General features: G+C 40.4%; 2 protein-coding genes across 5 annotated transcripts in view; one reads left to right on the top strand and one right to left on the bottom strand.

Annotated features, from left to right (window-relative positions):
* impact (impact RWD domain protein) overlaps positions 1-26,713 on the bottom strand; it is a 96,848-nt gene extending 70,135 nt beyond the window's left edge. Inside the window, exons 1-5 of the mRNA XM_034180465.1 lie at positions 26,556-26,713; positions 22,143-22,271; positions 22,002-22,054; positions 21,828-21,890; positions 17,383-17,468 (exon numbers count right to left, since the gene is read on the bottom strand). Of these exons, the coding sequence (XP_034036356.1) occupies positions 17,383-17,468; positions 21,828-21,890; positions 22,002-22,054; positions 22,143-22,271; positions 26,556-26,603 (379 nt within the window). The 5' untranslated portion in view covers positions 26,604-26,713. The remainder of the gene's footprint in view (positions 1-17,382; positions 17,469-21,827; positions 21,891-22,001; positions 22,055-22,142; positions 22,272-26,555) is intronic.
* Positions 26,714-26,979: 266 nt separating this feature from the next.
* Positions 26,980-27,419, top strand: part of osbpl1a (oxysterol binding protein-like 1A) — a 105,443-nt gene continuing 105,003 nt past the window's right edge. For all 4 annotated transcript variants that reach the window (XM_034180456.1, XM_034180454.1, XM_034180455.1 and 1 more), the window contains exon 1: positions 26,980-27,204. Coding sequence is in view for 3 of the 4 variants with exons in the window: in XM_034180454.1 (XP_034036345.1) it covers positions 27,192-27,204 (13 nt within the window). In the remaining variant the exon portion in view is untranslated. The remainder of the gene's footprint in view (positions 27,205-27,419) is intronic.

Below are 27,419 nucleotides of genomic sequence, written 5' to 3'. Positions count from 1 at the left end.
TTTTAAGATTCTGTCTCTCACAATTGAAGTATACCTATGATAAAAATTACAGACCTCTCCGTTCTTTGTAGGTGGGAAAACCTGCAAAATTGACAGTGGATCAAATACTTATTTCCCCCACTGTATAGGCAACATGAGAAATGTCACCATTTTGGACAGTATTTATTAATTCTGCAAGGTCAACAGTTTTGCCTTTCTTGCCTGACAATCTGCAGCACCTACAGGAGAGGAAAGGAAAATAATAGCAATGACTATAATCATTTAAACTACACTACTACTACTTTTAAACTTCCTACTTTTAAACTTTGATAAGACTGAAATGATGGTTCTTGGTCCAGCGAGATATCGGCATCAGTTTGACCAGCTGGCGCTCGGCCTGGGTTCATGTGTCATACATCATACGGACAAAATGAGGAACCTTGGGGTAATTTTTGATCCCACATTGTCTTTTGACCTCCACATCAGGGATGTTACTAGGACGGCTTTTTTTCATCTGCAAAATATAGCGAGGAGACACCCCATCCTGTCCATGGCTGATGCTGAGACCCTGATTCATGCTTTTGTTTCTTCTAGACTAGATTATTGTAATGTTCTATTTTCAGGGTTACCACAGTCCAGCATTAGAGGTCTTCAGCTGGTTCAGAACGCTGCAGCCAGACTTCTGACACGTAGCAGAAGGTCTGAACATATCATACCCATTTTGGCATCTTTGCACTGGCTCCCTGTCTCTGTGAGAGCAGATTTTAAGGTTTTGTTATTGACTTATAAGGTTGTTCATGGACTGGCGCCATCTTATCTGGCTGATCTGGTGGAACTTTACGTGCCGGCCCGGGCTTTGCGGTCGCAGGATGCGGGACTTCTCTGTGTTCCCAGGGTGAAGAAGAAGTCAGCAGGTCAAAGAGCCTTTTCGCATCGTGCACCCACCCTGTGGAACAGTCTTCCTGCGACCGTGAGGCAGTCGGAGTCTGTGGACATTTTTAGGTCAAGACTCAAAACCTATTTTTATTCTCTTTCTTATGAATAGTTTTTTTTTTATGTTTTATTCTTTTACTTCTGTTTTTAATCATGTATTTGAATTTTTTATTCATTTTTAATTATTTATTTAAATTTTATGTTGAATTGTTTTATGTAAGGCGCCTTGAGACGGCTTTGCTGTGATTTGGCGCATTATAAGCTAATTAATTAAATTCAAATCATAATCACGGATCACGATGGTGAAACACAGACAGGCAAGTGGGCAGGCATCAAACTTCTAGTTTGTGGGGAAGGTGTGGTCAAATAAGGGGAGCCCTGCTTTGCTGGGATTAATAGAAATAAAAAGACCACTTTTTTTGTCCCCACTCTTCCAAATAACTGAATGAGGTAATAATGCATATTAGGCATGGCACATTGCACATAATTTAAAATGTGACATATCATATTTCGCAAATGTTGCAGGCACATCTTGTGGTCTTTGTTGATGCAGTCAACCAATGCTTGTAATGATTTGTTGCAGAGTGCCCGTCCTTGTGCTTCCACAATCAGAGCCTCTGTCCTGTCTTTCACCTGTGTTTTCAAGCCACAGTCAAGGTTTCTCTAAGTTGCTCAATCTTTCTATCTGTTGGTGATACAGCCCGTGGAGATGCGTGGTTCTCTGACATAGCCGGCGCCACGAGGGGACACGTCATCAACCTCGCCCCCTCGGATGTTAGAGTTATCAAAAAAATAAAAAAGAAAGAAAAAGAAATACTGGAAAATATAGCAAAATATTAGTTATTCAATAATATCACATATTTAACAAATAAACCAAATTAATTAACTAAAGTAATTAATTTTAAAACAAATGGATATGGCGTGTGTCTGTGTTCAAGGGATTTGATAGGTTGAGGGTTGCGCTTGTCAGTGCGGCAGAGGGCGGTGCGTTTCCAACGTGTCGTGAAGTCAGACGTGTCGCTTCGGAAGCGGCAAGGGGAGATTGCTACGTCACACTCTGGCTGTTTCCACAACCTGAATAAAGTTCGGCGATCACCATCTTGAATTTGCGTCGCCTGAACCACAAAAAAACCTTTAAAAAACCCCATCAGCTACTTTTCGGAGTGACACCGACCGAGGGAGGACTGACATCTTGGTGGGATATCGATCGAACCGCGACAGCGGGCCGACCCGCACGGAGAAGCCGGCCTTCAGGCATCATCACTGGGCAGAGCGAGGCAGGCAGCCGGGGTGATGGAGCAAACCCACTCAGTCCGAAATCTCCCACTTTTTGGATATATGTGAAGTCCCAGTTTGCCCAACGGAGTTTAGTTCTGCAGCTTTACTGAGGTGAGAATAATGTAAAAATAAAACGTGACGTTTACTGAACTGTGAAGGTTTAATGATCGGCTAACGTTAGCTTAGCCTTTTAGCACAGTTGATCTCAGTGAACGTTTTAATTTGTAAATGTTTCAGTCTTTTTTTATTTTTACCAAATAAAGCTACAGCTTTTTTTTCCAGACACCACAAAAGCTCAGCTTTAAATAACATTTTTTCGGGCATTTTTTCCATCGTTTTGTTTGCCGTTTTTCCCCCTTTTTTATGTATAAACTGTTTAGTGTTTCTTTATATTTAAAGAAATATTTTTATTTGTCCCAATCAGGAACATTTGCTGTGCAGACAACCAAACTTCAATTGATGAGCTGAACACCACGAAGTCCAGTCGAAAGAAAACATCTCTGCTTTTCAGCAACACCACCAGAGTTAAAAACTGCAGAAGAGACCTTCATCTGGTCCCGTGAATCCAGCAGAACACCTGCTTCTAAATAAAAGGCTCTTTCAACAGCAACTATTTTATTATTTAAAAAAAAAACTGTTTCATTTTATATTTTAACAATAAATGAACGGATCATTAAAAATGTCCACGAATCAAAGTCAAAAGACATTTGCACAGGTAGAAGCTCTCCACTTATTGTGCTCAAATTCATATTTTAGAAATGACTGTCCTGATAACAACATTAAAGGCAATTACATATTTTGATGAAATTACAAGTTTAAATGACTATAAAAAAATTCATCATGAGGTTTATGTCACAGAAATCCTAATTTACAATCACACTGCAGTCATTGTTAAATTATTTCCTTTTGCATTTATAATAAACATTTGTATTTATTTAGTGTTTGTTTTTCTGGTTGAAATGAGATATAAATAATCTACCAGACTTAAAAAATATACAAGTTTCCATGTTATTTTATTTGTCTAAAAATAAATGTCTGAGGTTCCTTATGTTAAACAAGAAATTATCTAATATGAAATAACAGGTGGTTTTAATTTACAGATGAAAGGTTTCTAAAGAACCATTTATTGATTTATTTAGCTATTTTAATTACAAGTGTTCTAAACTTTTTTTTTAACAGTAATCAGAAATTTTGAGGTAACAAACAACAAAAAAACATTTCCAATGATTTTTCTTCAGAAAACTGCTCTCTAAATGAGCAGTCCTGTCACACGTTAATGTTTTGTACAGATCAGTGGTTTCTGCACCAATCGGATTGGTCCAATCCATTTTGTACAGATCAGTGGTTTCTGCACCAATCGGATTGGTCCGATCCATTTTGTACAGATCAGTGGTTTCTGCAAGGAGTCTTCCGTGTTTTGGCCCGACGCGTCGTTCCTATTGGACAACATGAAGGTACATCACAGCTCAGAGTGTCAAAAGTTGGCACACCTCATCTCGACAGAACACCGGCTCTGTGTGGTATGTAGGAGATCACTTGACCGAGGGTCTATACGTTCAAATAATAATTAAAAAAATACTGTCATCACTCTTTACTCTTAGTCATTCTCTTACAACAGTGTAGCCTAAATACACAAGCTTTCCAGGAGCGCACCCAATTCATTACGCACGCTCAGAGGCACGTCTCCTCCGGTGTGCACTTTTTTTAGGGGGGGGGGGGGGGGGGCGGTGGGTGGGTGGGGTGGGGAGCGACCCCGCCCCCTGTGATAAACTCATCGCCCCTTAATATTTTTTTTTCTGGCGCCGGGCCTGTTCTCTGATGTTCTTCTCTATATCACCCTCTGTTCCATGCTGTTTGAGGTACTATCTGGCCCTGTGTGCCTTCTTGTTGAGATTCTTTCTGCAGTGTAATAACATGCTGTGGATTTTCTCGCCCAGCCGTCCCCCCCCCTTTCTGTTTACCTGTTGTTTGTTCTTTGTTGTCACCCATCATTGTGGCTGTTGGCTTAGTTTTTTTTTTTTTTTATTGGTATTCACCGCAAGGAAATATGTTACACACAAACATACAACCCCAATTCCAATGAAGTTGGAACATTGTGTGTAATGTAAATAAAACAGAATACAATGATTTTCAAATCCTCTTCAACCTATATTCAATTGAATACACCACAAAGACAAGATATTTAATGTTCAAACTGATAAACTTTTTTGTTTTTGTGCAAATATTTGCACATTTTGAAATGGATGCCTGCAACACGCTTCAAAAAACCTGGGACAGTGGTATGTTTACCACTGTGTTACATCACCTTTCCTTCTAACAACACTCAATAAGCGTTTGGGAACCGAGGACACTAATTGTGAGTGTCATGACTGGGTATAAAAGGAGTATCCCCAAAATGCTCAGCCATTCACAAGCAAAGATCGGGTGAGGATCACTACTTTGTGAACAACTGCGTGAAAAAATAGTCCAACAGTTTATGAACAATGTTTCTCAATGTTCAACTGCAAGGAATTTAGGGATTCCATCATCTACAGTCCATAATATAATCAGAAGATTCAGAGAATCTGGAGAACTTTCTTCACGTAAATGGCAAGGCTGAAAACCAACATTGAATGCCTGTAACCTTCGATCCCTCAGGCGGCACTGCATTAAAAACCAACATCATTGTGTAAAGGATCTTACCGTGTGGGCTCAGGAACACAGTTCATCACTACATCTACAAGTGCAAGTTAAAACTCTACCATGTAAAGCGAAAGCCATACATCATCAACATCCAGAAACACAGTCGCCTTCTCTGGGCCCGAGCTCATCTGAAATGGACAGACGCAAAGTGGAAAAGTGTGCTGTGGCTTGATGAGTTCACATTTCAAATTGTTTTTGGAAATCATGGACAAAAGAGGAGAAAGACCATACAGACTGTTACCAGCGCAAAGTTCAAAAGCCAGCATCTGTGATGGTATGGGGGTGTGTTAGTGCCCATGGCATGGGCAACTTACACATCTGTGGCACCATCAATACTGAAGGGTACATCCAGGTTTTGGAGCAACACATGCTGCCATCCAAGCAACGTGTTTTTCAGGGACGTCCCTGCTTATTTCGGCAAGACAATGCCAAGCCACATTCTGCACGTGTTACAACAGTGTGGCTTCATGGTAAAAGAGTGCAGGTACTAGACTGGCCTGCCTGCAGTCCAGACCTGTCGCCCATTGAAAATGTGTGGCGCATTATGAAGCGCAAAATACGGCAACAGAGACCCCGGACTGTTGAACAACTGAAGTCGTACATCAAGCAGGAATGGGAAAGAATTCCATCCACAAAGCTTCAACAATTAGTGTCCTCAGTTCCCAAATGCTTATTGAGTGTTGTTAGAAGGAAAGGTGATGTAACACAGTGGTAAACATACCACTGTCCCAGCTTTTTTGAAACATGTTGCAGGCATCCATTTCAAAATGAGCAAATATTTGCATAATAACAATAAAGTTTATCAGTTTGAACATTAAATATTTTGTCTTTGTGGTGTATTCAATTGAATGTAGGTTGAACAGAATTTGCAAATCATTGAATTCTGTTTTATTTACATTTTACACAACATCCCAACTTCATTGGAATTGGGGTTGTCGAACAAGTGAACTAGCAACAACAACAAAAAACACGAAGACACACCCAGCCACCACTGTTTGTGCAACGGCAATCCAAGAATGCAAAGTATTGTGATGTCATAGACCATTCTCAATAACATTCCCAGCCCTCAGTATTTCAATGTTTAATGTTGTAAGAGGTTTATTTGGAATTTTGTGTCTCTCTGGTAGACAGTTCTGTATATTCTCGTTATTAAGAAATAACCTTTAGTCTTGGGCGAGTGGTCTATTAACTGGTACCTAGTACTTTGTCCAGGTTGATTTCAATTCCCTTCTGAGCTTCCATCATGCACTGACTTGTACGTATTCACCCTCTGCATACCGTCATCAGCAACCAGAGGAGACTCTTCAGCCACAGACTGCTCCTTCCCAAGTGCAGGACCAGCAGACTGAAAACCTCCTTTGTCCCTCAGGCCATCAGACTGTACAACTCCTCACTCAGGGGGAGGAGAAGTAACAGGAAGACAGAGGACGGGAAGGAGAGGAACAGTAGTAGCCAGTAAACCAGTATGTCTGGTATTTCTATTGTGTATCGATATGGCAAACTGTTTTTCTTTATTACTTTCACTTTTGATGCTAGGTGTGCTTCTTACACTGTGTGCTGCTATACAATGCTGCTGGAATCTCAATTTCCCTGAGGGAGTCTTCCCAAAGGATCAATAAAGTTCTATCTAATCTAATCTTAGTTGCCACAATGGCTAATGGAGGCTTTTGGGTAATAGAAATCCTAATGGTACATTCAGAACAGTGACAGTTTTAAACAAACTAGATATAACACTTCAAGCAAAGCTAAATCAGTCAAGTTATCATTAAGCAGTTTGAAGTTGTTGTACCACTGAAGGAATTATGCATGAGCAGTATTATTTGCCTCTCTATTAGCCGTCAGGATGAGACCGTGATGTTAGCAGCTGATTCATCCATGCTGCCAGGTGTTCATTGAACTGAAAGCTGAGTACTGCTTTTCATTTCTATTTGAGAGAAATGGGCATCTTTCTGTTTCATCACTTCTCCTTTATCCCCACCCCCGTATCCCTGTCAATTCAATAGGAATTAGCTGTCATTCCAGTTTCTCTGTGCTAAATTGCTGTGAAAAGTTACACTTATTACCACATGAACCATAGAGGATAATTTACAGGATACAACAAAGGGGAGGACAGATTTTATTTTTTAGGTTTGCTGCACAAAAGAGACAGCCTGCCTTGATAACAAAGAGAGCATAGCTCATTCGCAGATGAAAAGCAAGGATTGATGTCCAAAGAAAACCGGATTCTTCATATATATATATATATATATATATATATATATATATATATACACACACACACACACACACACACACATACACACTAGCTGGGGTACCTGGCGTTGCCCAGGTTTAAGATATAATCTACAAAATATTCCAAAGTTTATATTTTGTCATAATTGTAGATATCTTATAAGTATATATGTAGTCCGAATAGGCAAAGATTTGAACTAAAAATCCAAAATAGGTGGAATCCCCAAACCAAGAGAGAAAACTGAATTTTGCTGCATGCAAGAAACAACAATGAAGTTCTTCAGACTTTATATTGCAGATCAAGTATGCTCATAATCATTAATCAGAATTGATGTTATGACCTTTATAATTGTTGATACATTGCAAATCTAGTTTATAAGAATGTTACAATAATAAAATGGCTTTTAAGCAAATGTTAATTTTTGGATTTGAGATGTTGAATATATATTTAAATGTAGCTTTTACTGACCAGTAGTTCTGAAGAGCCTATTGGTAGACAATGTTCCTTGTCCTTCTGTCAGGAAAGTGGATATACAGCTGATTGGGGTTACCAACTCTGGAGCATCTGACTAACTAACTGTGGAAGATCACAGGTTTCTGCCATATTCAGGCCCACCACATTATCAGCAAAAGTAGTGGTTTCTTTTTGCACACTTTGAGGCATTCCATCTTTAAATGGTGTAAATGTTGCCTTGCATTTCTTAAAGTTATGCATTCATTGGTATATTTAGGGAACAAACAATCTTTTCAATTGTAAAAAAGAGGTTTGACCACTAAAAACAGTTTGAGCCATGAAACATCAACATACCAAAACTATTAGATCAACCCCGAAGCTAGTGCACTATTATAATAGGACAGCAGGTAGTGAAGAGTTGATAAATAACAAATTTTAATTTATGATATTTACATCATAATGAGCAGCCTATATACAACGCGCCATTGGAGAACACAGGCTCTATGCCCGCTTACTGGCTGATTGAAAGGGTGCTGCCCCATCAGCAGTTAGAACTACATCACTTTTTCAAATGATCTGCAGAGTGCCATTGTGATACAGAAAACATGCGTTTGCCTGATACATTATGATCAACGCTAGGCAAGTGATACACATCATGTACACTCGACACCTTTATTTTTAGAAAATGTGCAAATGTTTAGAAATACATGTACAAATTGCAAGAAAAGACTAAGCTTGATATTTTATCCAGTAAACTTTTAAAGTTTAATTTAAAGCCTGTGGTTGAAAGCTCTCTGCTAAGAGTGAAAACCTTCATTCCAAGAAGGAATAGGCTGTATTCTGATAAGTATTATATCATAGTGATTGTGTATAAGTTTTATCAAAATTCATGTGGATTGACCCCCCCCCCCCCCCCCCCCCCCCCCCCCACACACACACACACACACACACACACACACACACAGCCACCCCCACCCCTTCTCAGCCACCCACCAATGCCTGGCATGGGGAGAACTATCAAAATTCATGTGGATTGACACCCCCCCCCCCCCCCAGCCACCAATGCCTGGCATGGGGAGAACCCATCTACATCTCTGAGCTGGCACCTTATCTGCAGGTCTAAATCCTTGTTCCTGGGGACAGCATTATGAAGAGTTTACCCTGTATTTATTTTGAAGTTGATAAACATAACGCAGTATTGGCCATTAGGTACAGAAAAATCTCAATTTGAGGGTGCATATTGCCATAATGATGAAACCAGATTGAAGGACTATTTTTAAGTAGGATGGCATATCTACTCATTCACACATGGTGTCAAATATCATGGGTGTAATATTGGTAGAGGGGAGTATGGGGATAACAAAGCACATGGAAGAAAGTTACTTTGTATTGAATTGTGTATTTATATTCTTACAATCAAAATGTTCAGTATATGATTAGTCAGTAAATGACAGAATACTCACATTTGTTTTTGCTATAAACAGGTCTGAAAACACTAAAGTTTGTAGAGTTGTTCAAATCTTTTCAAGGAGAGTCAAACAGGTTTGTAGCACCCATGTGCAGCATGTGCAAAGAAAGGATGCATTCATATCAAGGGGGATATTTGAATTTGCTTGGTTATACAACCAAGCTGGCATGCACACCCATGCTATGTGTGCTAGCCAGCAGCCAGCAGCAGATAGCCCAGGAGTCTGGGCTCTGTTTATAGCAGTAGGCAGGCTACTGAGCTCCTGCATATATGCATAGGGCCAGCGGCCAACTATTAAAGCTGAGAGATTTGTGCTGGAGTACAACTGCCACTGAGGTACATATGGTTCAACTGTATGTATCAGATTATTGTTAATATTGTTGTCTTAATATTAATTTTTTTGTTTGACAATAGTACCAGGTTGTAGCCCATGTCATGGTGGTTCAGAATATGTAACTTTGGGGAGTTCACCTTTTGTAGTTTTAGAGCCTATTCCAGACAGACAGAAAGACAAAACTGTATGTATCAGATTATTGTTAATATTCTTGTCTTAATATTAATTTTTTTGTTTGAAAATTGTACCAGGTTGTAGCCCATGTCATGGTGGTTCAGAATATGTAACTTTGGGGAGTTCACCTTTCGTAGTTTTAGAGCCTATTCCGGACAGACAGAAAGACAAAAGTAGCCATTTATGTATGTATGTGTATATATATATATATATATATATATATATATATATATATATATATATATATATATATATATATACACACACATACACACACACACACACACACACACACACACACACACAAAACAAATACAAAAGAAACAAAGCACAGACCTTTAAGATTAATCAATGAACGAACGTTTTTCTTCACAACAAAATAAAAAAATTGTGCACAACTCACAATCCAAAACTAATAATACAAAATCAGTAAATGTAATTGCTCATACTGTAGTGAGAAATATTATTTTTATAAAGTCTTTTAAAGCTGACTAAAGTACTGTATCATTTAATGTCATCAGGACAGTTATTCCAAATGTTTACACCTTTTACAGAAAAAAGTGATTTTTTTACAGTAATTCAAGTCTTTAATTTATGAAACAATAATGTTACTCTCAAATTATAACTAGTGTCCTTAATTTTAAACAGATTTTGGACTTGTTGAGGTAGACGTTTTTTTTTTTGTTTTTTTTTTGCTTTATACATGATTTGTCTTGTAATGTAATCAACTAAGTCCTTGAATTTAAGAATATTTAATGGATAAATAGTGGGTTTGTTGGCTCACAGTAAGGTTTATTACTGATAATTCTTATGGCTATCTTTTGCAATAAAAAATATAAAATTATTGTTTTATATGTGTTTCCCCAAACCTCAATGCAATATGCCGTATATGGAGCAAGTAATAATACAATAACATGCTTTTGGAGGGCGGACGCCTGCAATGACAGATATTCGCCCTCATCTAACTTGGGCGAATAGCTGTCATGTTGGGTGACTGGGCGTGAAAGGAGGGACTCAGAAAATGCATACCACATGACAACAGCATGTTATTTGCATTATTATCACTTTTTACTGACATACACAACACGTAACGTGTACATAAAAAGTTGTCTCACTTTAACTTTTGTCGTGTCGGCTGGCGCGCGCTGCTCTCCAAATTCGGCAGTGCGTCCTCATCAAGCTGGCTGCTTTGGCTGCTGTTCATTGTTGTACTATCCATGAGAGAATCATCCAGAATATCCATATTTGGACCAACACACACTTCTCACCTTTTTATGTTTTCCTCTGCGGACAATTTGTTTTTTTCCCTCTGTGGACAGTTCTTGAGCTGCGTGCTTTGACGTCATTTGTTTACGCACAGCGGGCGAGTATAGCCACAGAGCGTCGACGTAAATCTACGATACCAGCCCAGCAACGCCCCAGTAAAGTGATAATAATGAATAATATACAGTGATTAGTGAATACTGACAAAGGAAATCTTGGGCTTTATACAGAATTGCAATGGCTTTTGACAGTATGGATTCATATCATCAACAACAACTCCAAGAAATTTTGTTTCAGTTACAATTTCACTTTCAGCATCATGTAATATTATATTTCTCCTTAAATTCCTGGGCTTATTTCCAAATATAATACACTTTGTTTTACCAAGATGAAGCAATAATTTATTCGAATCAAACCATTGTTTAAATTTCTGTAGTTCCTTCTCTACCATATCCAAAAGCTGTCCCAAATGATACCCCACTACAGAACACAGTCATATCATCAGCAAATAAAATACAATTCAGGGACTTAGAAACGAAACATATATCGTTAATATATAAAAGAAACAGCAATGGACCAAGGACAGAACCCTGAGGCATCCCACATGTAATCTTCAAAAATGATCAGTTTATCCCACCAATATGGACACATTGTAAATAGCTAGCTATCCAATCATGTGCCAATCCCCTGATACCATGTTTCTGCAATTTATCCACTAGTAAAGTATGATCTATGGCATCAAATCCTTTCTGTAAATTAAAAAACTCAACTGTGTACTGCTTATTCTGGATTACATTTGTTTCTTACTACTCTGATTTGATCAAAGTTCTTGTTCGACACAGTGGCAACACTTTTGCATGGACAACCACTTGTAGTTCGCTCTCCTTTTACAGCACAAGATTTCTTGGATTACTTTGAGAAGAAAATAGAAGACATCGGGTTAAACATATCCCGGCATGCCTTAATCCAGCCACTACACCCTGCTATTGATGTGGGCGCCACTACTGAGGTATTACCTAGATTTACAGAATTTGACAGTATCTCAATAGGCATGACAAAACTCGTAATGTCAACAAAAAGCACAACCTGTTTATTTGATCCTATACCAACAAAACTGTTTAAGGACCTGTGGCCCACTGTGCTGGAAATTATTAATCTTTCTTTAACTTCTGGATCTGTTCCTAAATGTTTCAAATCTGCAGTGATTAAACCATTACTTAAGAAACCTAATCTTGACCCTAGTGTATTGACAAACTATCGGCCAATATCAAATCTATCATTTTTCTCTAAAATTCTGGAAAAAGTGGTGTCACGGCAGCTCGTAGACTATCTTACTGAGAATAATCTCTTTGAGCCACTGCAGTCTGCTTTTAGAAAATATCATTCCACAGAGACAGCTCTCGCTAAAGTGATGAATGATCTTCTGCTTACAATGGATTCACTACGGCTCTGTTGCTGTTAGATTTCAGTGCTGCATTTGATACAGTGGATCATCATATTCTACTTGATAGGCTGGAAAATCATTTTGGGATTACTGGGAGTGCCTTTGTATGGCTGACGTCATACTTGACCAGTCGTTCTCACTGTGTTTTGTACAGTAACACTACCTCTAACCTTAGTGACATGAAATTTGGGGTTCCACAGGGGTCTGTCTTAGGCCCCCTGCTTTTCTCCCTTTATATAGCACCTCTTGGGCACATATTCCGGCATTTTGGGATTACCTTTCACTGCTATGCAGATGATACTCAGTTATACATGCCGATAACTGCTGGTAATCTCGTTCACATAAAATCCTTAGAAGATTGCCTTGCAGCAGTGAGAAGTTGGATGTCTAGAAACTTCCTACTTTTAAACTCTGATAACACTGATGGTCCAGTGAGACATCGGCATCAATTTGACCAGTTAACACTGAGCCTCGGCTCGTGTGTCATACATCACACTGACAAAATGAGGAACCTTGGGGTAATTTTTGATCCTTCGTTGTCCTTTGGCCTCCACATTAGAAATATTACTAGGACTGCTTTCTTCCACCTGTGAAATATAGCGAAGATTCGTCCCATCCTGTCTACGGCTGATGCCGAGACCCTGATCCATGCATTTATCTCTTCTAGATTGGACTACTGCAATGTTCTATTTTCTGGTTTACCGCAGTCTAGCATTAGGGGTCTCCAATTCGTTCAAAAATGCTGCAGCCAGACTTTTGACACGAAGTAGAAAGTTCGACCACATTACACCCATTTTGGCATCCCATCACTGGCTTCCTGTCCCAGTGAGATCAGATTTTAAGGTTCTGCTACTAACCTATAAAATTATTCATGGACTGGCACCTCCCTACCTAGCTGACCTAATTAAACCTTATGTACCGGCCCGGGTTTTACGTTCTCAGGGTGCAGGACTACTTTGTGTCCCTAAGGTGAATAAGAAGTCTGCGGGTCACAGAGCTTTCTCTTATCGTGCCCCTGTTCTGCGGAATGATCTGCCTGCGTCAATAAAACAGTCAGATTCTGTGGAGACTTTCAAGTCCAGACTTAAGACGCACTTATTTTCCCTTTCATATGGCTAGCATACTGGTACAGTTTTGTTTTACGCTTTTTACTCTTTTAATTCATTTATTAGTAATTGGAGCGGGCCGCGGCCTCAACTTTACCTAAATTCTGGGTCTTTTAGTGAAGTTTAGGGCCAGTGGCCAGCGATCACCTTAGTATTTCTCTGTTTTTCTTGTTGTTTAATGCTGGCAATTTATACAGTATTTTTTTGTCTTTCTGATGCCTGATTCTGTTTAAGGTGCAGCTCCATCCAGAGATGGGAGTTGTATTCGTGTTGGCGATCCTCCTGTCCTGTGCGCCAATAGCATTTCTTGTACATTCGTCCGTGAACTGTTCTGTGAATTGTTCTGTAATTTATGTTTGTAGCATGGCCCAAGCAGAGGGTCACCCCTTTGAGTCTGGTCTGCTTGAGGTTTCTTCCTCAGAGGGAGTTTTTCCTTACCACTGTTGCTCTGGGGGTTGGTAAGGTTAGACCTTACCTGTGTGAAGCACTTTGAGGCAACTCTGTTGTGATTTGGCGCTATATACATGAAAATAAATTGAAATTGAAAAGAGTGAGAAACTGCCTACAACCAGATAGTTTTTTTTTTTCTTTCTTTTAATTGTTCACATGTGTGTGCGTGAGCAAACCGTCTGTGAGTGGGCTGGAGATGTCTAGACTTTTTACTGGATGTGGACATGTCCTGTCTCTGGCAATCAGATTGTCATCATTGTGTTAAATAAAGGACAGAAGTCCTGCTCACAGAGTTTGAGGGGAGAGCGAGGAGTGCAACCAGCTTCATATTTTCTTTCTTTTAATTGTTCACATGTGCGCGCATGAACAAATCGTCCGTGAGCGGACTGGCGATGCCCAGACTTTTTACTGGATGTGGACATGTCCTGTCCCTGGCAATCAGTCTGTGAGCAGGACTTATGGATTTTATTTAAACACTTTTGTGAGAGAAGAGCGAGGAGCTGCAATTAGTATTTTTTTTTCTGTGCTCTTTTTTGAGCATGTAGTTTTACTGCATTGTGTACACGGTATAAAAACAATCCTGCGTGATTTATACTTCGGGAACAATGGAACACAGCAGGAATCATAAATTGGCATCGGGTAACGTCTTGTGAGTGTGTGGCTTCCAGTCATGTTGAGTACCGTCCTGTTGCTCTGACTTCCGCTGAAACCACTTAATTTCTGCGTCGAGTAGAGGATGCAAACAAAAATTAAACATGTTTAATTTTTGGCATCCGATTTGCTTCGACCTTTGCGTCCCTCGTGCTGTTGTGGCACAGAGTTGCATTGTCTCAGCACTGAGTTGCTTCCACGTGGCATCGTCATAACGACACACAACGCAACTGGGAGCAGCCCCGGTGTGAAAGGGGCTTAAGATTTTCAATAGTTGGATCTGTTATTTTCTTTATTAAATTTTAATATCAAAGGGGAATGAAAATCAGTAGAAGCAAGACTGAGTACATGTGTGTAAATGAGAGGGAGCCCAGTGGAATAGTGCGGTTACAAGGAGTAGAAGTGGTGAAAGTAGATGAGTTTATTTATTTATTTATTCCCCCCTGTCTGCATATATAGTAATGGTAAATGCCACACTGGCAGAACCATTTATGAACATTAATATGCATATATGCAATTTATTCTTGCAAGACAGAAGGTATGTAGTGCATGAGTGAATGTGGTGTGTGACCCCCATCCGCCCTTCCCGATCAGCCTACAACATCCTACTCAAAGCCAACCGACAGCTTCTATCAGGAAGGGCCGACCACCAAAACAACACAAAGACAGACAAGAATGAGAGACAAGTGGTGAAGACAATAACTGTGACGTGAGACACCGAGGAGACGGGGCCCCAACCATATGACATACCATGACAAACAACCACACATGAACAGTGACAGCAACAGTCTGTTGTCTAATTAGTGAGCATCCATACCCTAATCCAGAACACCGTAGTGTTAATCCTATTAAGAGCACCCAAAAACCAAATTGTGGTGACGGCCACAAACACGCGACCATCCACACACAGAGACCCAGATCACAGCTAAATATCCGATCACTACTGTGGCTAGTGTGTTGAGCCAAGACAAGAGTACAGAACCTTACCATATGACATGGACCACTCCGGCACATCAGAAGCCACGCGGCCAGCCGCGAGCAACGACGGAAGTGGGTCCAGGACGCAGGGCCCCGGAGGAGCCAGGAGAAAAGGGGCAGCGGAAGGGCACAGGGGGGCAGGAAAGGCAGCCCCCGCAGCCACCGTGCAGCACAGCAAACCAATAGGGGAGTGGCCCGACGTCGCCGGAATGCACCCCTGACAACCCCACCCCCACCCCCCCACCCCCACAGGGTCGCGGGGAGCTGCCCCAAACCCGAGGGCGCACACAGGGCGCCGGCATGGGCCCACCAATAGGGGGAGCCCCGAACCACACCACCCGAGCCACGGCCCCTGAGGGCGGGAGTGAGCGGCGGCAAGGACAGGGAGCAAAGGCGCCACCACAACCGAATCCAAAGCACAAGGTAGGGACCACCGAGCCACACGAGGGCGGGGCCCAGCTCCCAGACAAGAGGCCCCCAGTGCAGCACAAGGCACAAGGCCCCCAGACAGTTAGGCCCCCAGTGCAGCCAGCACTGCCCCCAAGCCCCCCCACCCCCAACCTACCCCCCACCCCGGATCCCACCCAGCCACCAAAGCCCGTGGCCAAGAGACCGCCTGAGCGAGACCCATCCCGCAGAGACCACGACCCCCCCATCCCCCCAGCAGCCGCCAGCCCCCCAGTGCAGACACCCGCGCCCCACCGCCACCACCCACCCCCACAACGGGCCGCGGGAGCCCGGGCCCCATAGGCACAGAGCAGGGCCAGGGGACCATGGCAGAACCGGCGAGGCAGACCCCCTACCCCAGAGCCCCAGACATCCACAGCCACCTGGGGCCAATCCCACGTACCACACTCACCCTACCTACCAACCCCACCATAGTTGTTACAATTAATCTCTTGCTGTGTATGACCCCCTAAGTGTGCAAAAATAAAGTGTTGCATTAAAAGCAGGGCAAGAGACGGCAGATGGCAGACTGCCGTGGGTGGCCACGGCACACCGCTGTGCCACAGCCAGCCCTGCAAACCCACCACCGCCTAGTGACCCCGACTCTAAACTGGTGAAGGTGTTTACTAAACATGTAAACGGAAGGTGTGTGCATTAAAATTGCAAGGCAGGGGTGGCGGATGGAGATCGCAGTGGAAGGCTGCAGCGCACAGCTGCGCCACAGACTGCCCTAAATACTTGGGGACAACTGTCCAAAATAATGGTGGCAGAGAGGTGAAGAAGAGAGTGCAGGCAGGGTGGAGTGGGTAGAGAAAGGTGGCAGGAGTAATTTGTGACTGAAGAATATCTGCAAGAGTGAAGGGAAAAGTCTATAAGACAGTAGTGAGACCAGTTATGTTGTACGGCTTAGAGACGGTGGCATTAATAAACAGACAGCAGGCAGAGCTGAAGATGTTGCGAGTCTCCTTGGGAGTGACGAGAATGGACAGCTCAGGTGGGACGGTTTGCAGACAAAGTCAGAGAGGCAAGATTGAGATGGTTTGGACATGTGCAGAGGAGGGACCCTGGGTATATAGGGAGAAGGATGCTGAGGATAGAGCCACCAGGCAGGAGGAGAAGAGGGAGGCCAAAGAGGAGGTTTATGGATGTGTTGAGGGAGGACATGCAGGTGGTTGGAGTGACAGAGTTAGATACAGAGGACATGGTGAGATAGAAATCTGACTTATCTGCCGTGGAGACGCCTAACAGGAGCAGCCAAATCAAGAAGATGATGCAGTACAATATGAGTGCAGAACACCAGGGGAGTGGCTTGGAGAAAAAAATCGTGTTGGAGCATGGTACAAGGCACCTGGGCCTAGTGTGAATACACCCTTAATGAAAAGCATGGCATTGGTGAGTACAGTAAAAATAAATAAATTCCGGAGAAACCAATCAACTGTCACTTCCATTTACTGAAAACTGCTCATGGAACATCATCCAAAAAGCAAGACTGCCGCTTTCACATCTCACCTGGTTCTGAACTTTGGGTTTTCTCGATGAGGAATTCTCTGATTTTTTCCACCCACAGGTACAGGATGCTCTCCCCAGCATGATCCCTGGGAAATTGAAATATTTTCATGAGATGCAAGATTCTCTTTGAGACAACATGGCCTATGGTAGTGGTGCATGACCTATGGTGCATATCTAATTCCAGTTTGCTATTTAGAGGGTGTACAGTACATCCAGAAAATGTTCACAGCGCTTCACTTTTTCCACATTTTGTTATGTGACAGCCTTATTCCAAAATGGAGTAAATTCATTTTTTCACCCTCAAAATTCTACTCACAACACCCCATAATCACAACGTGAATTTTTTTAATTTTTGCAAATGTATTAAAATAAAAAAATAAAAAAAAACAACTAAGAAATCACATGTACATAGGTATTCACACCATTTTCTCAAGACTTTGTTGATGCACCTTTGGCAGCAATTACAGCCTCAAGTCTTCTCGAATATCATGCCCCAAGCTTAGTGCACCTATCTTCGGGCAGTTTTGCCACCTCCCTGACCAGTGGTGGGCACAGTTCCGCTAATCCGCTAGCCAGTAATTAGCAAAGCTAACTTTTTTGTTAGCTGATAAGCTTTACAGCTAACTTTGAAAACCATCAGCGGACCAGTTAACTTCTGCTAAATTTAGCTCCAATAACTTTTAGACTGCTAACATCTTATTGTGGGCATAGTGACTAAAGCTTAACAGTTAAACGCATTTTAAAATCTGAAATCATACATTTTAGTTCCTGCCTGTTACATGTTTTGTAGCAGCTATGGTTAAAATTTTAAACAAACTAATTCCGGACAGGTTATCAAAATTAACATCACCTCTGTCGTTTGTACAAAGTGAAAATATGAGTTATATGTTTTAGTTTTAAAGTAATGCACTAACGTTGAAGGTTTTAGTGTTTACAGACACACATGCTAAAAGGCATTATAGGAAAATTGAGCTTCCTGTCATCAGTGGTTGGTCGGTTTATAAAAACCAACAGACAAGTTACAGTAATGTGTGTGTTGGTATTTACAAATAAATCTGTATTTGTAAATATGTCATTTCTTTATTTGTAAAAAAAAAAAAAAAAAAAAAAAAAGGCAATTTGAAAACTGAAAATTCTGTTTAAGTGATTCAGCATGTATAGCAAATGTGCCATCCAGTAGATGGCAGTGTGCATGGCAGTGTGAATACCAATTCACAAGTGATTAAGATGATGTCACGTTTTCTCAAGTTGAGAGGGTTATCTAGAAGCGGTGTAGCACCTGTGATGAACTTATGCTGTGCTCTGATGATGTCTTGCTGTCCATACTTCACGAGGTGTGTTTACAATGTGCCCTAAACCGTTAACTCTGCTGAAACCAACCTCTCATGTGAGTCATGGACCACTAGATGGCAGTGCACATCTCATAGTCAGGACACCAGTAAACCCACCAACAAATCCGTTTCTTCTCCTCCTTGTCATTGTACAGTAAAAACAGAGCTACAGTGAGGAAAATAAGTATTTGAACACCCTGCGATTTTGTAAGTTCTCCCACTTAGAAATCATGGAGAGGTCTGAAATTTTCATCTTAGGTGCATGTCCACTGTGAGAGACATAATCAAAAAAAAAAATCCAGAAATCACAATGTATGATTTTTTAATAATTTATTTGTATGTTACTGCTGCAAATAAGTATTTGAACAGCTGTGAAAATCAATGTTAATATTTGGTACAGTGGCCTTTGTTTGCAATCATAGAGGTCAAACGTTTCCTGTAGTTTTTCACCAGGTTTGCACACACTGCAGCAGGGATTTTGGTCCACTCCTCGATACAGATCTTCTCCAAATCTTTCAGGTTTGGAGTTTCAGCTCCCTCCAAAGATTTTCTATTGAGTTCAGGTCTGGAGACTGGCCAGGCGACTCTAGGACCTTGAAATGCTTCTTACGGAGCCCCTCCTTAGTTGCCCTGGCTGTGTGTTTGGGGTCACTGTCATGCTGGAAGACCCAGCCATGACCCATCTTCAATGCTCTTACTGAGGGAAGGAGGCTGTTTGCCAAAATCTCACAATACATGACCCCATCCATCCTCCCTTCAATACGGTGCAGTCGTCCTGTCCACTTTGCAGAAGAGCACCCCCACAGTATGATGTTTCCACCCCCATGCTTCACGGTTGGGATAGTTTTCTTGGGGTTGTTCTCATCCTCTAAACATGGTAAGTGGAGTTGATTCCAAAAAGCTCTATTCTGGTATCTGACCACATGACCTTCTCCCATGCCTCCTCTGGATCATCCAGATGGTCACTGATGAACTTCAAACGGGCCTGGATATTTGCTGGCTTGAGCAGGGGGACCTTGCTGCTCTGCAGGATTTTAAACCATAGCATCATGTGTTACTAATGTAATCTTTCTGACTGTGGTCCCAGCTCTCTTCAGGTCACTGATCAGGTCCTCCTGTGTAGTTCTGAGCTTTCTCAAAGTCATCCTTACCCCACAAAGTGAGATCTTGCATGGAATCCCAGACTGAGGGAGATTGACAGTCATCTTGAGTTTCTTCCACTTTCTAATAAATTATCATAACAGTTATTGTCTTCTACCAAGCTGCTTGCCTGTTGTCCTGTAGTCCATCCCAGCCTTGTGCAGGTCTACAGTTTTGTCCCTGGTGTCCTTAGACAGCTCTTTGGTCTTGGCTGTGGTGGACAGGTTGGACAGGTTGGAGTGTGATTGACTGAGTGTGTGAACAGGTGTCTTTTATACAGGTAACAAGTTCAAACAGGTGCAGTTAATACAGGTAAAGAGTGCAGAATAACAGGGCTTCTTAAAGAAAAATTAACAGGTCTGTGTGAGCCAGAATTCTTGCTGGGTGGTAGGTGTTCAAATACTTATTTGCAGCAGTAAAATACAAATAAATTATATATATAAAAAAAAAAATCATACATTGTGATTTCTGGAGTTTTTTTTTAGATTACGTCTCTTACAGTGGACGTGCACCTAAGATGAAAATTTCAGACCCCGCGATGATCTCTAAGTGGGAGAACTTGCAAAATTGCAGGGTGTTCACATACTTATTTTCCTCACTGTATATACACACACATTGTATATATATATATATATATATATATATATATATATATATATATATATATGTGTGTGTGTGTGTGTATAGGCAAGCAGCTGCTGGCCAAACCACAGTTGTGATCGATGTGGCAATCCCAGCTGACAGCAACATCAAAAAAAGGAGCACGAGAAAACTGAGAAGTACCAAGGGCTGAAGGAGCAACTGGAGCAGATGTGGAAGGTAAAGTCCAAAGTGGTTCCAGTGATAACAGGAGGCACGAGGAGCTGTAACCCTGAAATTGGAAGAGTGGCTCCAGCAGATTCTGGGCATAACATCAGTGGTCTCTATCCAGGAAAGTACAGTCCTATTAACATTGAGCGCCTTGGGGCAACTGTTTGTTGTGATTTGGCGCTATATAAGAAAAAAGTTGATTGATTGATTGATTGATTAACATGTTTTTGGATGAGGGCAGAAGCCAGAGGACCCAGAGGGAAGCCACGCAAACACAGGGAGAAGATGCGAACTCCACACAGAAAGGTCCCAGGTGGGAAGTGATCCCACAACCTTCCTGCTATGAGGCAAGGTCAGAAGTTTACATAGTGCACTCATCATGTGCATAAATGTCATGGTAACGTTGGGCTTTTAATGATGTATGTGACCCTTAAATAGAGTAAGTGGATATGGAAATGGATGGCTGGAGTCTTTAAACTGTTCTTTTGCCAGGGTGGAATGATTATACAGCATACATCAATACTGACTTTAAAGAACAAGACCTGGGTGCACAAATTTAAATTTATTTTTGATCTTCTCTAATCCAGACAGGGTCAAAATTATGCATACACACTCAAATAAATGCATACATTCACTTAAATATTTAAATAAGTGGTGCTGAAGGTTCTGCAATGTCTTTTAATGTGACAAAGCCAAGGCCTAACTCCTCATTAGTAATCATGATTGACTACAACTGGTAGTTTCTATTTGCCAACATAAAAAGGATGTGTTTGACAGCATGTATTGGACTGACCAATACCCAGAACAATGGGAAGTCCAAGGAAAGTCCTACCACTTTTTGCTTCCTCACAACAGCAATTCAGCTTGCACTGTACCCAACTACACCTGATTTTTAGACTACTGTGTCCTTGTGCGTGGAAATAAGGACAATTCTGTTCACTATTTGCATGACGTGGGCAGGCATTAGCATAAAAATTAGACGTGTTGGTTGAGTACTAGGAATGAGACTTGTGCACAGCTTTACCCTGGGTGGAAAATAGGACCAAATATGGAAATCTAGCAATGTTTGAAAATATAAAAAAAATATTTTTAAAAAGGCTATATTATAGTCAATTTTACTGAATAGATTCCCACATGAAGACAGAAATTATGAGAAGCACTCACATATAAAGGTCTTCCAGGCTGTTTGCCAATTGGGCTCTCTCTAGGCCACGAAGCCACGGTGCACTACAAAAGGCGAGAACAAACAAAGGGCTATTGAAGAGCATGACAAGTGGGCTTTTGAGTGGGACTTTGTTCTGTCAATTCATCACATCACAGGAGGACAAACAGACTTACTTCATCTGATAGATAGGCGGGGCTGCGCTAGGGTAATCAGGTGGGAGAATAATCTAATACATAAAAAAATGTATATCGATTATAAACATCAAGGAGTGACACATCTGAATAAAAAAAAGAACAACGTTTTTGTTTTTCTACCTGCAGGCATGCTGTCAATTTTGGTTCCTCCAAGTTGTCTGATATTTTGATGCAAAATATTCTAGACGCTTCATCTACGACACACCACTCGTTACCATATATGGAAGACAAGGCCTCCACCTCTTCAATCTGAAAGAGAGGAAACAGTAACAGAACAAAAGCGTCAAAGATTCTGTAATGATGCATGTCTGCCAGTGGAACTGAACAGATTAGCCCGTCAACTGACTGACTGAAAAAACAATTTGCAATTGTTTCCATAACAATTTAAGGATTTCGTCATTTATCAAGAAATGTTCCCAAACGTTTGCTTGTTTTGACACTTTGTATGAGATGATTTGCCCCTTTCCTGCTTTATTTAAAGTAAATTTGGTATGGGCCATTTTAAAGTTACAAGCACTGGCATATAAACCGATTTTAAAATGCTTCAAACTGGACATTAACCTACTATAAACAGATCTGAACGGTTTTAGCTCTTTTTAAGAGCCTTACATCTTATTTTGTGCTTTTAAGACATTTTAAACAAGAGCAATCCGACATTTCTGACATCCGCCAAGGATTGATGAGGACTCAAAATAAAATTTTTTTTTAAAAATATGTGATTCACATCGTGACCCAGACTCTACCTGGATCCGGATTCCACACCATAATGTAATAATTGCAAACTGATCCACAATGGTCTGACTGATCAAGATGTTACAATCTGAAACAAAATAGTGTCTTCCTGATCTTGGTTTTACATCAGAATGTCATATCTGTGAAGTAGTTTTGATGTATTCCTTAAAAGTCTACAAAGTGAAATCCTGATCCAGAATCTGGATCCAGATTCAAATAACCAGTGGCAGCATTATGATGCTCTGTGTGAGTGAGTCATAACTTGTATATTTAATCCCACTTAATACCACGTCACATATACATATACTGTATCACAAGCAATCAAAAAATGGCAGTGTTAGATGTAATGGGGAGCCATAATTATGCCATATGGACTGTTCAATTGTTAAATGTGCAAGTAGAGGGGGACTATAAATGCCTTTTTGGAAGAAAAACACCTGACAATGACTTTAAAATAACCTTTATTGTACAAAAAGAAGATATCTAAACATAATTTTTCTCTGTGGTTTTGCTTCTTGTGGCTACTGGCATTTTATGAAATACTGTGATTATCAATCAATCAATCAATTTTATTTATATAGCGCCAAATCACAACAAACAGTTGCCCCAAGGCGCTTTATATTGTAAGGCAAGGCCATACAATAATTACGTAAAACCCAACGGTCAAAACTACCCCCTGTGAGCAAGCACTTGGCTACAGTGGGAAGGAAAAACTCTATTTTCTAGAGAACTTTCAATATGCATCCTTATATGTTAGGCACACGTAAGGCTATTCTCATTAAGCCATTAGACCTAATGTAAGGGAGATTGCCAGTGTCACTGTAGATCCTAATAGGGCTTTTCTGATGCTCTTGCGCTTCATGGTATTCAAAAATCAACTTGAACGATGTCCAAAAAGGAATGAAATGAAATAATTCAACTCACGTTTTGAAAAATAAAATGACAAAGAGTAAAGATTTCAAGGTGAATATCCTAAGCGACTGCTTCGTTTGGTCTGTCAGTGTCAATGTCAATTATTCTGCAAAGCTAGTTTGATGTTGTGTCATCTGTCTAGAGACAAAAAATATGGTATCTTATTTAGAGCCTGACTGATATTATCGGCCAATATAAGCCCTTTTCAAAGTACTTACTATCGGCCGAAATTTTGCCGATAATTTCTCATAAACAGAACAGTTACTGAAATAATGTTTGTCAGCAATGTAAAATGTCCTTGCACCATTTGTCCACTAGATGGAGCTCTGACTCCATTCAACTGAGAGCTGCTTACGCCCTGCTTAAATGTGTTCATCACTGCCCCCCGTAGTTCGCCGTCACACTGTACTGATTGGCTGACAAAAGCATACAAGTAAGTTTATAAGGATCTATATCCTTATCCTGAACCTATATCTAAGTTGCAGCAACTAGAGGTACAAGATCAGATGTATTTCACAACTCTTTTTAAGGAAATGTATTTGCTAATTTCACAAAGGTTTAATTCTTGATTGCATTTTTTGAATTTGAAAATTCTTCTCTGTTATAAAGTTAATCAATATGAGGACAAAGCTTCAGCTTTTAGCTCATACCGTTTTTTTGTTAAGGTTCCAAAAAAGAACATTTTATTCATTAAAAAAAAAAAATAATAATATCGGCTGATTTATCGGCTATAGACAAATCAGCCGATTTATGGATTATCTGCATTTTTTCCATCCAAATATTGTTATCGGCATCGGCCTCAAAAAATTCATAGCGGTCGGGCTCTAATCTTATTTATAGTATTGATACAATGTTTAAAAAAAATGCTGGTTAACACAGCCAGATATGAATTACAACGATGCAAACAATATAATACATGGAGAATTATGGTTGCGGGAGTGGTCATATGTTCACTTAGTACTGTTTATGGTCAATCAAGTGGCTTTCCTTAAAATCTTACAGACCTTCACCACTCGAATGAGTAACTGAATGCGTACATTCAGTTTGGCCACATAACGGTCAACATGATTTTGATGATAAACTCTCTCAGTGTGTTTTTTAGGCGAAAATGCACATATCTGAGGTTTTCACATATATGCTAGTATCCAAGGGAAGCTAACTCTAAACACAAAATAATGTTGCAAAATTGAGTTTTATGGATATATGGTTCATTTGAACTCATTCCTAGTATTTTTTTAGAATTATAGACCCCCCCCAAACAATATCAGCCAACTGAGAGCTTCCACCAAATCAATCGTTTAATAATTCATCAGGGCCATCTCACATGGACTCCAGAAGCATGTTTCAAAACATCAGTATTATAAAGGTTTAAAAATGTTCCAGAGCAGTATTTCGAGTCAGCATCACTAATCTGAAGTATCGATAAAACATTTATGTACCATTCCCCAGCCACACATTTACCCACGGAGTGTCATGTTTCTTCCATGGTTGCTATCTTAAATTGTTAGCTGGATGGATGGCAGCAACGAGCACATGACATGCCCAGTGTTTATCAGGAGGCAGTCAAAGTTCACATACCAGTGTCACATACTTTTCTTTCTGTCGTCTTTTTCTTTCCCTGGCACACATTTGGCACTGCGCCATTCAACAAAAGGAACCATGGCGCTGTTCTAGCCTTTCAGTGAGACAGATACTGAATTTTTTTTTTTAATCTGAAAACAGACATCTAACAAGGATTAACAGATATCCCTTACTGTTTAAAGGCCATTTGATAAGTCCAGATCTACCAAGACAAACCCATCAACCATTACAGACAGTGAATCCCCTCCTGTCGCTAAACAGAAGGGGAATAAATTGTACGATATAATTATCATGAAATCTTTTCTCTCAAGGAAAGGAAAAAAATTGTATGACATGTTCAGGTTTCTGATAAAATGCGTGTCATGGAAAGAAATATACAGTGGAAAAGAAAAGTACATGACACCAGTTCAAGCCCAGCTATTCATAATTGCCCATCATTTATCCAGCAGCCACTAATCATCCAGCAGGTGGCAGACACATCTATGAGATATTACATAGGAAAAACAAAGTTGCTTTTTTGATCAATTTAAAGCATCAAAATTCACCAGATGTAGTGCAGTTTATCCTCGTTATATGTTACTTTAAATTTGTGAGTTACAAGATGACAGCATTTATTGTTTTTGAGTTATTGTCTAAACAACTTGGCTCAGATGGACTAACTCACTCACTCATCAACTCAGCTATGTTTTCTGCTGTCCAAGCACTACACAAGCAAAAGGACTATGGTTTAACGTGGACTTACTACTTTTCAGTTGTTTGTTTTTGTTTTCTAACACCAGCCCACCAAAATGACGGCTGTGGAATTTTGGAATAGTTCTGCACAACAGGACCCCTTTAAGGGTTTATAACCCTGCTCCGTGGTGATTATAATAATTATAATAATACTTTATTAATTTATATAGCGCCAAATCACGAGTAATCGCCTCAAGGCGCTTCACAAGCATTTAAAAGCAGAATAAAATGAAATAAGATTAAAATACAATAAAAAAAATGTAACCATAAAAAATTAAAAGAAGTAAAAAAAAAAAAAAAAACGTATAAAAAAAGACACACAATAAAATACTGATGATAAAACAGGGAGAAGAGATGTGTCTTCAACCTGGCTTTAAAAGTCTCCACAGAGTCCGACTGTCGTATTGGTGCAGGCAGATCATTCCATTAGGGAGTTTTTGGCAAAAAAAACACTGCTGTCAACATTTGGTTGTCAATCTACACTTTAGCTCATGATAAAATCTTTATTTTTAAATTCTGTTTTTGTTTGGCTGCTCTAAACCAGGCTGCCTGAGGTTTTTAAAGCAGGCAACTTACTTGTGATTGAAGATCTCCCTCGTTTCCAGGATTAACGGTGTCAGCCATTGATATATACAGTTTACTAATACAGTATTACAAATATTAAAATAGAGCTTACTCTGCAAAGACATCAAACTACATTTTCCCATTAAGGTTCTCGTGTTGAAAACAAACAAACAAAAAACTTCCAGAGCAAAGAAGATACGATTAATTTTATTTCCGGGTTATTTCCGGTTTTCACTGGAAAATATGATTTTCTGCCAATTTAAGGGGTAGCCAACATAAATATGCTGTTTTGTCTACTATTTTTTATTTTGTACTTCTATTGACTAAACAGCCAGATTGGGAGGCGCGAGTGATTCCTAAACACTTTATTTCGCGTCAATGCTTTTATTGTGAAAGGATGTTCCTGAGCCGTGGCAGGTAACTGATCAGCTGACATTAGTGTAAACAGACAACAGACGCGTGGACGTGATGCAGAGTGACAGCAGTTCTGTTTCGATCAACTCTGTTTCTGTTTTCTGTGTCAAAAGCCGTTAGTGTAATGTGCACTTTAGCGCTGAATATGCCTCGCGCACTTTGTGCCGCTGTTCCGTCACTGAAGAGGCTCAAAGGAGCTTAAAACATCATTGCGGGAAGGCCTGTGACGTCACTATGGACCGAAGCAGTAAGTGCTTCTGTTTCGTGACAGACACGTTTCAGAATGAATAAACATCACTTCGGGCTGGTTTTAGAACATAAATAGAGCCTAGAATGATTAGTAAAAAATTATGTAAACTGCATTCAATTAGAAAACTGTGTGTGTGTGTGTTGGCTAATAGTTTAAATATTTCACTTCTTAAAGGGGTCATATTGTGCAACTTGTTGTGCGTTTTAGCCACC

Source organism: Thalassophryne amazonica, chromosome 10, assembly GCF_902500255.1.
Source record: "Thalassophryne amazonica chromosome 10, fThaAma1.1, whole genome shotgun sequence".
NCBI lineage: Eukaryota > Metazoa > Chordata > Actinopteri > Batrachoidiformes > Batrachoididae > Thalassophryne > Thalassophryne amazonica.
The sequence above is the reverse complement of the archived record's forward strand: the minus strand, read 5'-3'. Positions and strand labels throughout refer to the sequence as shown.